This window comes from Myxocyprinus asiaticus, chromosome 15 (genome assembly GCF_019703515.2).
Source record: "Myxocyprinus asiaticus isolate MX2 ecotype Aquarium Trade chromosome 15, UBuf_Myxa_2, whole genome shotgun sequence".
In the NCBI taxonomy this organism is placed as follows: Eukaryota; Metazoa; Chordata; class Actinopteri; order Cypriniformes; family Catostomidae; genus Myxocyprinus; species Myxocyprinus asiaticus.
This window is the reverse complement of record NC_059358.1, coordinates 32681019-32697105: the sequence shown is the minus strand read 5'-3', so window position 1 is coordinate 32697105 and position 16087 is coordinate 32681019. Positions and strand designations below refer to the sequence as shown.

The 16087-nt window shown below is 38.8% G+C and overlaps 1 protein-coding gene and 1 long non-coding RNA gene across 3 annotated transcripts in view; one reads left to right on the top strand and one right to left on the bottom strand.

Moving 5' to 3' along the window:
• myh14 (myosin, heavy chain 14, non-muscle) overlaps positions 1-16087 on the bottom strand; it is a 56583-nt gene that overhangs the window by 13936 nt on the left and 26560 nt on the right. For both annotated transcript variants that reach the window (XM_051718914.1, XM_051718915.1), the window contains exons 17-36: positions 15921-15992; positions 15054-15259; positions 14845-14966; positions 13983-14052; positions 13604-13764; positions 13413-13521; positions 11014-11145; positions 8682-8888; positions 8456-8593; positions 8221-8344; positions 6836-7007; positions 6520-6732; positions 5668-5812; positions 5330-5536; positions 4115-4219; positions 3692-3844; positions 3357-3605; positions 3047-3259; positions 818-1030; positions 581-742 (exon numbers count right to left, since the gene is read on the bottom strand). In XM_051718914.1, the coding sequence (XP_051574874.1) occupies positions 581-742; positions 818-1030; positions 3047-3259; positions 3357-3605; positions 3692-3844; positions 4115-4219; positions 5330-5536; positions 5668-5812; positions 6520-6732; positions 6836-7007; positions 8221-8344; positions 8456-8593; positions 8682-8888; positions 11014-11145; positions 13413-13521; positions 13604-13764; positions 13983-14052; positions 14845-14966; positions 15054-15259; positions 15921-15992 (3173 nt within the window). The remainder of the gene's footprint in view (positions 1-580; positions 743-817; positions 1031-3046; positions 3260-3356; positions 3606-3691; positions 3845-4114; positions 4220-5329; positions 5537-5667; positions 5813-6519; positions 6733-6835; positions 7008-8220; positions 8345-8455; positions 8594-8681; positions 8889-11013; positions 11146-13412; positions 13522-13603; positions 13765-13982; positions 14053-14844; positions 14967-15053; positions 15260-15920; positions 15993-16087) is intronic.
• Positions 639-8666, top strand: LOC127452972 (uncharacterized). The gene is made up of 4 exons (XR_007899342.1): positions 639-765; positions 889-1038; positions 6877-7027; positions 8528-8666. It is a non-coding gene; the product is annotated as an uncharacterized LOC127452972 (long non-coding RNA).

Sequence of the window (16087 nt, the reverse complement as noted above, 5' to 3'; positions counted from 1 at the left end):
GAGTGCCCCTGGAAGTCGATGCGCTGAGTGGGGAGGAACCGTCTGCCCATAGCGGCCGAAATGACCGGGCAGGGGCCTGCCCCTGGCGCGTCATGTACTCCAATCGATCAAATACTTATTGTGTCTTGTGTATACATTAAAATGAAGAATGAACTATATTTTTACACTATTTTTTATCATGGTATATGTCAATTTCTACATACACTAATACAGTTTAATAGTAAAAATTAGTAATGTAACACCATTAAGAACTAACATGAACTAACAATGAACAATATGTATGTATAAATTAACATAAAACAAGATGAACAAATGCGTGAAAAAGTATTCACTGTTATTTCTTCAACCTAATTTGGAATGTAATACATGTTACATGTGCATGTGGTAACGTATACAACCTTAACGTAAAGTGACATAGGTCACTGTGTAATTCGCACCCATGAGTAATAACATCCTCACTGAGTATCTATACATTTTCAAAGCATCACTCCTGACAAGTGACTACTTACATAACAGCTCTCAGCAACATGTATTCTACAAATATGGTGCAGTTTATTCTTGATTATTTCAACAGACAAACCTGGAGACGTTTCATCTGCCTGATTGCCTCCTCTCTGCCCCGATTGGCTGCTTCCACCTGAGACTCCGCCTCCTGCAGCTCTGTCTCTAGTTGTTTCTTGAACGTAAGAGTCTGAGCTCTCTGAGTCTTCTCCTCTTCAAGCATTACTTCCAGCTCTCGTACCTGAACGAGATCCAAGAGATTGAGTAAGACAATGAGTAAAATCATGGAAAGAATTGTTTTGTAATGGGCAGGTACCTGTTTGTTGAGTGCTCTTCTCTTTTCTTCTCCTTTCTCCTCCTTGGCGCTGATCTCTCTCTCAAACTGAGCTCTGAGGGCTTGAAGCATAACCTCCAGTCTCAGACGAGCATTCTCTGCCTCTGTCAGCTCATCCTCCAGCTCCTGGGTCTGTTCTTTCAGAGACTGGGCTTCTGTTTCCAAAGCCCGTCGGGAACGCTCAAGCTCAAGAACCTGAGGAGGTGAGACAGAGAAAGAAAGAAACAAAGAAAGAGAGAGATAAAGAAATCAATAAAGACAATTGCATTATTTTTTAATAATAGCCACATTATTGCATTATTACTAGGGCTGTAAATTGAATGCATTAATTTAGTGTGATTACTTATATAAAAAATAATGCCCCCTGACGCATACATAAATTCAGCTTGAAGCACATCTGTTTTTACAAGCTGCGTCAATAGGTGGCAATTAAAAACAGCACAGACAGAACGCAAGAACGCCTACTGTGAGAACTGGACACATTGACAAACTCAAAACAGATTGCTGTTCAATGATATGAGAATAAACCAAACAATATATTGAGTTCTAAAGCCACTTTTTGTATTGTTTAATCAATGCTTTATTCATCTGCCACAGTAATGCAATTTATTTTAAACTGAATTTTAATTAGTATTACATATTTATTATAGGCCATAAATATTACATTTATAAATCTTTGAATTAATATGCATTATATGAATGAAATACACTCACCTGCCACTTTATTAGGTACATCTGTACATCTACATATTCATGCGATTGTCAAATCAGCCAATCGTTTGGTAGCATATGTAATGTATAAAATCATGCAGATATGGGCCAGGAGCTTTAGTTAATTTTCACTTCAACCATTAGAATGGGGAAAAATGTGATCTCAGTGATTTCGACCATGGCATGATTGTTGGTGCCAGATGGGCTGGTTTGAGTATTTCTGTAACTGCTTATCTCCTGGGACTTTCACACACAACAGTCTCTAAAGTGTAAAGAGAATGGTGTGAAAAACAAAAAACAACCAATGAGCAGCAGTTCTGTGGATGAAAACGCCTTGTTGATGAGAGAGGTCAACGGAGAATGGCCAGACTGGTTCGAGCTGACAGAAAGGCTATGGTAACTCAGATAACCCCTCTGTACAATTGTAGTGAGTAGAATAGCATCTCAGAATGCACAACATGTTGAACCTTGAGGCGGATGGGCTACAACAGCAGAAGACCATGTTGGGTTCCACTTCTGTCAGCCAAGAACAGAAAACTGAGGCTGCAGTGGGCCTACCATCTGTGTACCTCAGCAGAAATCCAGATTTGTCAGACCAGGTGATGTTTTTCCAATCATCTACTGTCCAGTTTTGGTGAGCCTGTGCCCACTGCAGCCTCAGTTTCCTGTTCTAAGCTGACAGCTGTGGTACCCGGAGGGGTCTTCTGCTGCTGTAGCCCATCCACCTCAATTTTCGATGTGTTGTATGTTCAGAAATGCTTTTCTACATAGAACTGTTGTAACGTGTGGTTATTTGGGTTACTGCCACCTTCCTGTCAGCTTGGACCTGTCTGGCCATTCTCCGTTGACCTCTGTCATTAACAATCTGTTTTTGCCCACAGAACTGCCGCTGGATGTTTTTTGTTTGTCCTGTCAGCTTGGACCAGTCTGGCCATTCATCGTTAACCTTTTCGCCCACAGAACTGCCACTCGCTGGATGTTTTTTTTTTCTCACACCATTCTCTTTACACTCTAGAGACTGTTGTGTGTGAAAATACCCAACGAGATCAGCAGTTACAGAAATACTCAAACCAGCCCGTCTGGCACCAACAATTATGCCATGGTCTAAATCATTCTGATGGTTGATGTGAACATTAACTGAAGCTCCTGACCCATATTGCATGATTTTATACACTACTGTCACACGATTGGCTGATTAGATAATCACACGAATAAGTACAGCAGATGTACAGGTGTACCTAATAATGTGGCTCAGTGTATATTTGGGGGCCTTTCTCAGCAAATAATGATGTATGTAATAAATTGTGATTAATTCAATTAATTATTTGGTATGTCATGTAATTATTACTATTTAAAAAATCGATTAATCAATTGATAGCTCTAATTATTACATATTAATAAACTCAATACACATGTTATTACATATTAATAAACTTAATATGCATGTTATTACATATGAACAATCCCTATATAAGAGCATTGGTACAAAACAAACTGTACATTTTTGCCCACGTCATCTTGGGCGTTGACGAGCTGTTCCATCTCAAGGCGGAGTTGCTTATTGGTTCTCTCCAGCTCATCTCTCTGCTCTGTGGCTTCCTGCAGCGCTCTAGAGAGAGACAAGAAGCGTGTCTCTTTCTCTCGACTCTCTGCTTCTGCACGGTCCCGTTCCTCCAACAGCCGAGCACTCACTGCCTTCTCCTCTGCTAAACTCTGAAGGTCAAATATCAAAGACAAAGAGTGATGAACTTAAATAATTGGACTCTTCACTCTTCCATCCATCCATCAGTTTCTCCTGTCTGTTCCTCACCTGATCGAATTTCTTCTGTCTCTTCTCCAGAGCAGTACAGTTCTGTCTCTCTCTCTGCAGAGCAATGGTCATGTCCTCTATCTCTTCTCTCAGTCGTTCTTTCTGTCTGTCTACTCGTTCTTTCTCTTCCTCTTTGGTTCTCTCTCTCTGTATAGCATTCTCCAGCTCTCTCTGCATCTTCCTCCTGGCCTCCTCCCCGGCCTCCACAGCAGTGTTCACTTCCTCTGTCTGCCTTTTTAAATCAGCCAGCTGCGCAGACACAACAAAAAGTTGTCTTTCCCTTAGTGAATAGTTTTTACACATACTTTTAATTTACATTCTTTGTTTGAAAATACCTGTTGTGTATGGTTCTGAATTTGCCGTGTGAGTTCTCTGGTCTTCTCTTCCTCCTCATCTAATCGCTCCATCAGTCCAGCTTTCTCCTCCTCTAGAGCGCGAACACGTGAGCCCAATGCTAACTTCTGCCGTGTCTCTTCCTGCAGGAGCTCCTGTAACACGCACACACAAACACACCCAAATTAAGTATGCTAAGATATTAAGCCATCACATTCAGGGCTTCTCACTGATCTGCTGTTAAACGGAACAACAATTAGTGTTGGTGGAGAATCTCGGGAGGATTTCATTTTCTGTACATCCATCCAAGCATGATGCCAAAATGGTTTCTTCAATAGCTCTTCAGGTTAGCCCTGTGAGCCTATTAATATAAAGCAGAAGCTATTAGATAAAAAATACACACACACACACACACACACAGTTACCTGCACATCATGTAGTTGACTCTCCAGACTGCTGACCTCCTTCTTCAAACGAAGAGATTTTGAGTCAGATGAGGAGAGAGAGCTGGATAAAGACTCAAGCTCTGACTGAAAGAGAGAAAGAGAAAGAGAGAGAAGTTAGAGAAAGATTTGCCCCATTCAAAATTGAATTTGATTTGAGATAGTAAACAGGACCCACCTGGATACAGAATTTAAAGTCAAATTTTAATTTAAGGAGGTATATTCATATAACTGTGTAGTTTTTACTAATAAATTTCATTTTTCAGTATGAATGAATCAAAAACATGTTACTATACACACGACATACGGAATGAGTTGTTTCCAAAAACATTAAATTATATGTCATCAAAATACATTTTTATTTATTTTGTATATACAGTATTTCACTTTATACTACAGTTAGTTCTGGTCCTAATATCTAACTGGACAAGAGGCGTTCCAATAGTGCTGATTTTAATTTTGATTTAATTTACTGATTCATATCTGGAGATTGCATATTTCTGCCAGTAGGTGACAAATGTGCGTCTTTTATGTTATGATGAGTCATTCGATAATTGACTCAAATGATTCGTTAAAAAACAAAGAGTCTTTCACCACCGAAACAATGGAAGTTAATGAGAACAATTTTTCACAGTTTTTTCAAAAACACTGATTTGTTTAGGAACTAAACCCCACTAGTTTAAAACCAGAGTATGAGAGGAGTGCAGGGAGCGGAGTTGTGCTTGATGCCTTTTGGCTTCTTTTAGAGCTTTTTTAGCTGGCAGAGAAGAAATGCATGAACTACTGTCACTGGCCAATTTTTGATTGTTTCTTGTACAACATTTACATTTACATTTATGCATTTGGCAGACGCTTTTATCCAAAGTGACTTACAGTGAACTTATTACAGGGACAATACCCCTGGAGCAACCTGGAGTTAAGTGCCTTGCTCAAGGACACAATGGTGGTGGCTGTGGGGACTGATCCAGCAACCTTCTGATTACCAGTTATGTGCTTTAGCCCACTACACCACCACAAAAGCAGTGTCGCTCTTGCAATCGTGCTGTTATTACGTATATTATTATGTAATCATATAAATTAAATTTTATGGTAAAAAGAACACTTTCCCAGAATGCTCTAATTTACCCCAAAGTCTTCAAAATAAAGTCATACATCAATTAAGCCCATTTCCTTCCCTTTTTCTATCCCCATTTCTACCTGTAGTTTACTGAGTCGTTCCTCTCTCTCTTCTCTTTCTCTCTCAGCCTGTGAGAGGCGTGCATTGAGTTCCTGTAATTGTCCCTCTGCTCTCTTCCTGCCCCTCTCGCTCTCCATCTTCCCTCCCTGCAGCGTCTTCAGCTCAGCACTCAGGTTCAAGCGCTCCTCCTCCAGCATAGCCTTCGCCTTCTCTAGAGACTGACGGGACTGTGGACACACACACATACACACAGATTAAACATCAGTGCAGAAAACGCTACATAGCTACCCATGTAACCTGCAGTATAACAATAACTTGCATATGCACATGTATTCAACACAAACACAAACAGACTCACTCTCTTGGTGTTGTCCAGCTGCTCCTGTAGGGAGTCAACAGCAGCAGTGTGTTTGATGCGAAGTTCTGAGAGCTGGGCTTCATGACGACGCGTCTCCTCCTCTAAACACCTCTGAAGCTCTCCTAATTCAGCCTCACGGCGAGACCTACACACAAACACACACACATTTAAACTGGTTAAACAAAGCTGTCAAAAATGCCTGTGGTTAACTGTCTTTCTGGATTAAAATAGAGATTTTCTGATTAGTTGCAATCATCACTTGAGTGATTCAATATCAACTTTGCCATTATATGCCAAATAAAAGCATGTTTTTGTACAAATGAATGAACAATGGAGCTGTTTACATTAGTTTAGACTGAATATCCTTACTATCCATACTATATCTCTGAAAAATTGGCATTGTATCTGTACTATTCCTAACTGAATCAATATCGAATTAGAATCAGAATCGGAATGAAACTGGAAATCAGAATCAAATCGGGCCATATTGAGGACTTATGGATCATAACAGAATAAGGAAATTAGAGCAGATGCCCAGCCCCAATTTCCTCTCATTTTCCAGATATAAAGTTGCATAGTTTCTGTAGAAATATCTAGCTGTTGGTCCTGAAAAAATGAATAAATAAATAAATAAATATAAAATATGCTGACACTCATTTTCTGAAACGGTAATCTCCATTGGACCTATCATAAGTTTTAAAATTACAGTCACATTTTTTAAGATTTACCAGAAATACAAGTATTGCCATTTACCAGAATCAAATGTCTATTTAGGCCATGAGTGAAGTAAGATGCTCATCTAAACATTATACACACGCACACACAGACACACACACACACACACGTACACACCTGAGTTCTTGCTGAGCAGCTGTGGTGTCCAGTGTATCTTCTAGTTCAGTCCTCAGAGCTTCTAACTCCTCTCCCAGGTCTCTCTTCTGTTTCTCAGCTCTTTCCCTCATCCCTCGTTCATTCTCCACCTCCTCCTTGAGCTCAGACACCTGAGACATGGCCTCTCTCAGAGCCCTCTGAGCTTCTGTACGCCGGGCACCCTCTTCCTCCAGGCTGAGAGAGAAACAATGGAAGAGCAATTTTGAATGTATTGTCTCAAAGTAAAGTGATTGGCCCATATTGACTCCAGCTTAGACTTGTGTTTGTGTGTTTGTACCGTGTCTGTAGTGTGGTGATCTCTTTCTCTCTCTGGCTCAGGCTTCCTCTCAGCTCTGTGACGAGTAAGCCGAGGTCAGACAGCTGCTCTTGTGCGTCCACTGCTTCTCCCTCCATCCGTCTCTTCCACTTCTCCTGCTCCAGACGACCCTGCTCTTCCCTCTTCAGACGCTCTAATGGAAGATAATGCAATGTATGACTTTATTACCTGTTTGAGCTTTTCTCATAAAAGTGTCAGAGAGAAACAGAATCGTTCAAAACCTGTACTGGGATAGGGACTGGATCTGTTAAGCTCCAAAATGCACCATATACAGTAAGTATCATTAACCCTTCTATTGGGACAGTTAAAGAATATGTTATAAATAACACATAGTTTTTGGTACTGGAACCAAACATTGTGACTTTGTCAAGACCATCAGAACAAATTAAATATATATATTAAATAGCTAATAACTAATAATCAAATTTGACCTAAAAATATATATATAAAAAGTTCAAATTTAGACCCTAGCCCCATACTGTTCTCTGCTTCCACCTACTCCACTGAGTACTGCATCTTTCCCACAAATTGCAGACATTCCTCTCAAACAGGGTTTGTGCACACATGCATATGTCCACACACACAAACACACACACTGAGTATTTTGTTTTGTTAATTCTTAAAAAAATATGTTACTTCATTAATATTCAATATAAAGTATATATTCCCCCCCTTTCGTCAAGGGGGGTCTTTAGTGCAATTAGTACACTAATTAAGAATTTGTGCATTTTGAATGATTTTCAATACAAGTCAAAAATGACCTGAAGGAAGAGGGTGCAGTTTTTTAAGACAATAGGAGGGTTATATGACACGTACACAATCTAAAGCCATATAATAGCTTTATGAGAGGAACAGACCGAAATTAAAAGTTGTTATTCACTGATAATCTTCCCCTATGCTGATGATGTGAAATGCACTATTTGGACTTGCTGATGTATGGACTCAATGCCACTGAAGACAAACACCATACTGTCGCAATATTTTATTTGAGGGCTACAGAGAAGGAAAAGACTTTCAGCTAAGAATGACTTCAGTTTTGGACTGGTCCTCACTGAAAGCTATTTTATGTCTTTGGAAGACTTGGAATATGATGCACAAGTCACAAAATGACTACTTTTACAAAATTTTATGGTGCTTTTTTGTCATTTCGGAGCTTGACAGATCCAGTACTAATTCACTTTCATTGTATGAAAAAGAGTGGCCATATTCTTAAAAAAAGAAATAAATCACCTTTTGTGCTCCACAGAAAAAAATTAAGTAATATGGTTTTGGAACAATATCAGAGTGAGTAAATGATGAAAACTTTTGGGTGAACAATTCCTCATATTCCTAGGATAACATCATACCTTCTATATCAGCAATGACAGCTTCCTGTTTGTTTTTCAGCTTGTTGAGACTCTTCACTTTCTCCTCTTCCTCTGTGAGTTGATCTGTCACTTCATTCAGTCTCTCTTCCAGCTGTTTCTTCTCCTGTGAAAGTGACAGAGAAAGAGATTCATGAACCGCTGTAGTATTGTAATCTAGTTAGCTGAGTTTACTCTAATGGTTTATGGTACTCAACCCTCTTTTCTTTCTAAATACCTTGCTTAATCGGTCTCTCTGCTCTCCCAGAGTCAAGTTCTCGGCCTCCAGACTCTTCACTTTACTTTCCAGAGTGACTTTCTCCAGCTGGAGGCGCTGGCGTGTCCCCTCCTCCTCTTCGAGCTGCTCTTCCAGATCCTTGAGAGGAAACACAGAGATGTTGACAGAAGGCATTCATCCTGGACATGAGACACTCCACACTGACTGAAACCACCATCCTCCTCACCTGGATATGTTGCTGCATCTTCTTCTTCTCATTGGTCAGCTGGACAGCCCTCTCCTCTTCCTCCTCCAATCGGCTCTCGAGCTCTCCCAACACATCTTCAAGCTCCTGTTTGCGATTGGCCAGCCGTGCTCTCATTTCCTCTGCTTCTGCAAATAACTCCGCTTCCGCCTGCAGTTGGTCGGTCAGCACCGCCTTCTCCTCCATCAGCTGACATGTACAAAGATGAATACGCAAATCAAACAAACAGTTTCTTGCTTTGGTTTTCCTTAAGGCTGTCAATTCATTAAAGAATGAAATCAAATTAAGTACATAACAAGCTCATACATTAATCAAATTAATTGCTAATAGTTACATATTAATTGCCTTCCTTTTGTGAGAGACACCATTACATTGTTGTGGCAGATGAGTAAATATCACTGAATATACATTAAAAAAAAGTGGCTTTAGAAGTAAATATATTGTTTATTTCTATATCACTGAACAGAAGCATATCATTGGCCTACAGTTCACAGCAATCCATTATGCAAATGAGTTTGTCAATCTATCTGAGGCTGTTCACACAGATTGTGTCCTTGGATTACTTTTTAATTGTTGGTGTATATGTATACACCCGCAGAGAGACGTCTTTGGTCATTGCATTGCATCATGCTGTTTTTTTAATGTCTTGTGCCATGAGTTCTCGCTTTTCAGACGCAGTGTCAAGTTAAAAGTAGTTAAACTTTTAAAAACATCTCGATACTTCTGCATTCAGTTCTGTAATTTATTTTCCCATTAATAATTAAAGATGGTGCTACTGTGAATAAGGTCTATTATATGGCTTCAGATTGTGTATGTGCCTATGGACCCGTATTGAAAACCAGTTATTGTACAATGGCACTAAAGACCCCTCTTAAATCTATTTTATTGTGGTCCTAAAGTGTAAAATGATATAGGGGAAAAAAGATATACACTCACCGGCCACTTTATTAGGTACACCTGTACATCTACTTATTCATGCGATTATCTAATCAGCCAATTGTGTGGCAGCAGTGTAATGTATAAAATCATGCAGATACGAGTCAGGAGCTTCAGTTATGTTCACATCAACCAACAGAATGGGGAAAAATGTGATGTCAGTGATTTAGACTATGGTATGATTGTAGGTGCCAGACATGCTGGTTTGAGTATTTCTGTAACTGCTGATTTCCTGGGATTTTCACGCACAACAATCTCTCAAATGTAAAGAATGGTGCAAAAAACAAAAAACATCCAGCTGCAGTTCTGTGGGTGAAAACGGATTGTTACTGACAGAGGTCAACCTAGAATGGCCAGACTGGTCCAAGCTGACAGGAAGGTGACAGTAACACAAATAACCACACGTTACAACAGTTCTATGTAGAAAAGCATTTCTGAACATACAACACATCGAACATTGAGGCGGATGGGCTACAGCAGCAGAAGACCCCTCCGGGTACCACTACTGTCAGCTTAGAACAGGAAACTGAGGCTGCAGTGGGCACAAGCTCACTAAAACTGGACAGTAGATGATTGGAAAAACATCACCTGGTCTGAAAAAGCTGGATTTCTGCTGAGGTACACAGATGGTAGGCCCACTGCAGCCTCAGTTTTCTGTTTCTTCGCTGACAGAAGTGGAACCCGACATGGTCTTCTGCTGTTGTAGCTCATCCGCCTCAAGGTTCAACATGTTGTGCATTCTGAGATGCTATTCTGCTCACTACAATTGTACAGAGGGGTTATCTGAGTTACCGTAGCCTTTCTGTCAGCTCGAACCAGTCTGGCCATTCTCCACTGACCTCTCTCATCAACAAGGCGTATTCGTCCACAGAACTGCCACCCGATGGTTGTTTTCTGTTTTTCGCACAATGCTTTTTACACTCTAGAGAATGTTGTGTGTGAAAGTCCCAGGAGATCAGCAGTTACAGAAATACTCAAACCAGCCCGTCTGGCACCAACAATCATGCCACGGTTAAAATCACTGAGATCATATTTTTTTCCCATTCTGATGCATGATAAGAACATTAACTGAAACTCCTGACCCATATCTGCATGATTTTATGCATTACACTGCATCCACATGATTAGCTGATTAGATAATCAATGAATAAGTAGATGTACAGATGTACCTAATTAAGTGGCCAGTGAGTGTATATTGAATATTAATGGAGTAACATAATTTTTTAAGATTTTTTCATAATTAAATTAATTTCTAAATTACAGCATTAGTTTCAATAAGATGATACTAAAATACCATCATGTGCAACAAAAGTTGAGGGAAACAAGGAAAGAAAAAGTAAGTACACATATTTTGGAAAGAGATCAATAATCAATGTACCTGTTGGGTTTTTTTGTCCAGTTCAGTAAAGTCAAGCTCCAGTTTGCTCAGCTGGTCTTTGGCTTTCTGTAGCTGAGCTTCACGAGCTTGAATCTCCTCATCCTGACGGGTCACCTGCAGCAATGGCTTCACCTGGAGGAGTGGTCAAAGTTCAAAAGGCAAATGAACACAAAAGATGTGACTATCCCATTTCGCATCCTTCTACTTTGCACTAAAAGTAGGTACATGCCAGATGTTGGGTAATATAGTATTATTGCATAAGTATGCATGTATACTGTGTGTGTATATGTATATATATATATGTATATATGTATGTATATATATGTATATATATGTATATATGTATGTGTATATATATATATATATATATATATATATATATATATACTGGTGGCCAAAAGTTTAGAATAGTGTACAGATTTTGCTCTTATGGAAAGAAATTGGTACTTTTATTCACCAAAGTGGCATTCAACTGATCACAATGTATAGTCAGGACATTAATAATGTGAAAAATTACTATTACAATTTGAAATTTTTTTCAGAATTTCTTAAACTACTTCAAAGATTTCTCATCAAAAAATCCTCCATGTGCAGCAATGACAGCTTTGCAGATCCTTGACATTCTAGCTGTCAGTTTGTCCAGATACTCAGGTGACATTTCACCCCACACTTCCTGTAGCACTTGCCATAGATGTGGCTGTATTGTCGGGCACTTTTCACGCACCTTACAGTCTAGCTGATCCCACAAAAGCTCAATGGGGTTAAGATCCATAAAACTTTTTCCAATTATCTGTTGTCCAATGTCTGTGTTTCTTTGCCCACTCTAACCTTTTCTTTTTGTTTTTCTGTTTCAAAAGTGGCTTTTTCTTTGCAATTCTTCCCATAAGACCTGCACCCCTGAGTCTTCTCTTAACTGTTGCATATGAAACTGGTGTTGAGCGGATAGAATTCAATGAAGCTGTCAGCTGAGGACATGTGAGGCATCTATTTCTCAAACTAGAGACTCTGATGTACTTATTCTCTTGTTTAGTTGTACATCTGGACCTTCCACATCTCACTGTGTCCTTGTTAGAGCCAGTTGTCCTTTGTCTTTGAAGACTGTAGTGTACACCTTTGTATGAAGTCTTCAGTTTCTTTAGCTATTTCAAGCATCGTATAGCCTTCATTCCTCAAAACAATGATTGACTTACGAGTTTCTAGAGAAAGCTGTTTCTTTTTTGCCATTTTTGACCTAATATTGACCTTAAGACATGCCAGTTTATTGCATACTGTGGCAACTCAAAAACAAACACAAAGACAATGTTAAGCTTCATTTAATGAACCAAATAGCTTTCAGCTGTGTTTGATATATTGGCAAGTGATTTTCTAGTACCAAATTAGCAATTTAGCATGATTACTCAAGGATAAGGTGTTGGAGTGATGGCTGCTGGAAATGGGGCCTGTCTAGATTTGATCAAAAATGACTTTTTCAAATAGTGATGGTGCTGTTTTTTACATCAGTAATATCCTGACTTAAACTTTGTGATCAGTTGAATGCCACTTTGGTGAATTAAAGTACCAATTTCCTTCCAAAACAACAAAATTTGTACAATATTCCAAACTTTTGGCTGCCAGTGTATATATATGTATATATACACACACTACTGGTCAAAAGTTTTGAAACACTTGACTGAAATGTTTATCATGATCTTAAAAATCTTTTGATCTGAAGGCGTATGCTTAAATGTTTGAAATTAGTTTTGTAGACAAAAATATAATTGTGTCACCATATTAATTTATTTCATTATAAAACTAAAATGTAATTAAAAAAAAATGTTTTTGAAATTGATGACTTGGACCAAATAATAAAGAAAAGCAGCCAATAAGTGCCCAACATAGATGGGAACTCCTTCAATACTGTTTAAAAAGCATCCCAGGGTGATACCTCAAGAAGTTGGTTGAGAAAATGTCAAGAGTACATGTCTGCAAATTCTAGGCAAAGGGTGACTACTTTGAAGGTGCTAAAATAATAACACAGTTTTGATTTATTTTGGATTTTGTTTAGTCACAACATAATTCCCATAGTTCCATTTATGTTATTCCATAGTTCTGATGACTTTACTATTATTCTAATACTTTACTATTAAGTGTTTCAAAACTTTTGACCGGTAGTGTATATATATATATATATACAAATTGATAGTTCCAGTCCTGAATGCTGATTGGCCAATAGCCATGCTTTATTCACGATAAAGCACAGCTACGACCTCTTCGACAAGAGAAATTATATATCATATAAACTTTATATGTTATTTTTTTATAATTATAATTTTATATAAAATTATATATCTTATTTCCTGGTAGTTAACAAATTCAAAAAGTGTTGTCATGTTTCATGAGTGTGTTATGTTGTGTGTTACCTTGGTGAAGAGTCTCCACCACTGCCAGTTTCTGAGCTTCAGGTACGCTGCACAGTTCCTCTGCATCACACGTAGAGCACTGAGCTGCTGCTGTTTCTTATGGAAGGCCCTGAAAGAACACACACCAATTAATACACACAAATATATACATAACCACTGGCTTACCACACTATACGCACGCAGATGTGTACCTCCTGGCGAGGTATCCACGTGCGGCACTCTGGAATCGGATGATGGTGTCAGTGATCTTCAGGTCTCGTTCCTCTTCCAAGTGAGCCAGAACTCCAGCCCGAAAGAACACTTTACTCTGTCCCACCCGGAAAAGGTTCTTGTCTAGCTCTAAAGCACTGATCTGAGAACAGCAATGAAATATACTCACCAAATCATATTTACCATACAGTAACAATACATATTTTACAAACACCATTACAGGCTCAGATACATGGCACTGATATTATTATTCTAGAAGATTGATCTAAAAAAAGAGCAGAACACATTCCACAGATCAGATACCTGAAAATAGATCATCAAACACTGACCTGGTTAATGAGTTTGAGTGACATCACTTACCATGAGCTCACATGCCTGTTTCCCATCCATAAATGTTCGAGGAATAGCATTAGGAGTCAATATCTCATACCTGAGATGGACAAAGAGAACATTGAGATTTATTCATTTAGCAAAAACTTTTTATCCAAAGCAACTTACAAATGAGAATAATGTAAGCAGAGGCAATTAATCCAAGGGAGAACACAGTGTCTCATTACATACCAAATGTCTGCAAGTACAAGAGAAGTACAACACTAGATTAAAAGTGTAAGTGGGTCAAAGACATGCCATTCAATATTTTACTATTTATCTAAAATAGTACAAAACTGCACAAAAAAGCAAATCATTCATAACATAAATACCAAAAAAGTCAAAAATGGCCAGGTGATGTAAAAGTTATGTACTATCTCATTTATTCAAGGTACAAGGGAAATATTTTAGTACTTTTTATTTGATTTTATTTGAATTTTCTAAAGGTATTAATTTTTTTAAACTTTTTTTTAGAAAACTGAATAAACATCCATGAAATATGGATACAAAGATTAGATTGCAGAACTTGGCATGTGGACTTTAAACTAGATTTTTATTTTTTTCTCCTTTTTATCCTCTTAGACATCCTTATTTGTCATTGAATCAAGTACAGAAAAATTTGTTTAATGTTTTTTTTTTTTTTAAGTGCAAAAAGGCTTCAGGAAGAAGTGTATCTTCAGCTTTTTTTAAAGACACACTTACTGTATGTAATTTATAGCTACATGTATAGTGTAAATGTACTACTGTAAGCACTACTGAAAACAATGTATTGTGCCAAATACAACTTTCCTACATATATTGTCACACACACACACACACACACACACGCACGCACGCACGCACACACACAGACCTCTGTCTGAACTCCTGGAATGGGATGCGGTTCGGGAAGCCCTGTCTGCAGATCCTGATCCCCTCTAGAACTCCATTACACCTCAGTTGATCCAGAACTAAATGAGGACTCAACTTCCCAGCCTGAGACAGACAAACAGAAATGGAAAGAACAGCAAAAAAAACCCTCAATGTTTGATTTAACATATTTATCATTTACTTCTTCCTTACCCGTTTCTCATGGTTGGGGATGATGCAGCGCAGGAAGTTGGGGTTGGTGTTGCGGAGGGTGGCCATTAGTTTAGTGAGGGACTCTTTGTAGAGTTGCCCCACCGTGCGGAACATGCCCTTCTTTGTCTTCAATCCAGCTGCCCCAAAACTCACTGTGCCACTGCCCTCACCAGACGACACCTGATCCAGACCCACAATCCTCTCCACTGATGGACACACATACACAAACACATACACGATTAGTCACAATAATGATGTTATTACACAGTCATGACATCTGTATTACGTGTTTATTACATGTAATCTATGTAAGTGCTGTTAAAACCATAAAACAAAAAGAGAGAATCTACAGGATTATTTTCCGTTTGGGTAGAAGTCAATATCAGTTCACAGCTGTTGAATCCAAATGCTATGACTCAGTATTAGTGTAAATGGGTATTCTTCCTTTAATACTATCCAAACAGAAACTAATTTAACATACAATATGCGCTGATAACATTAGTACAAACCAAAGCACACTAAGAAAGACACTTTTGAAAGTATAAACCACAAACAAGCAATCACTTCATCCTCAATAAAAGAGATACTATATGAGCTCTATACAGATCTACACAAGGGAAACTACATAAACTACTAAACTACTGCACAAAACTACAACCCACACATCACACCAAATACAATGAAAGAGAGAAAGAGAAGAACTGTAAGACAGGAATGCGGGGCAGTTGTGAGTTTTCTAATGGACACACTTTTGTTACTCTTTAACAGCTGGGGTGAGTTGGAGAGAATGACAGAGAGATGGATGGAGAGGTTAAAAGGAAAGGAGTGTATGTAACTCGTGCATGATGGTAGGGTAGAAAAACCTACTGCTGTCAGTGCCATTGGTTTGCAGCGTGGCATAGGAATCAAAGAAGTACACACGAGGAAGTGTTTGAATATCTGAGAGGAGAGGACAAGAGGAGAAGATGAGAGGAGAGATCCCAGGTAGGGTACCAAAAGAGGTCCCGAGAGAGAGAGAGAGAGAGAGAGAGAGT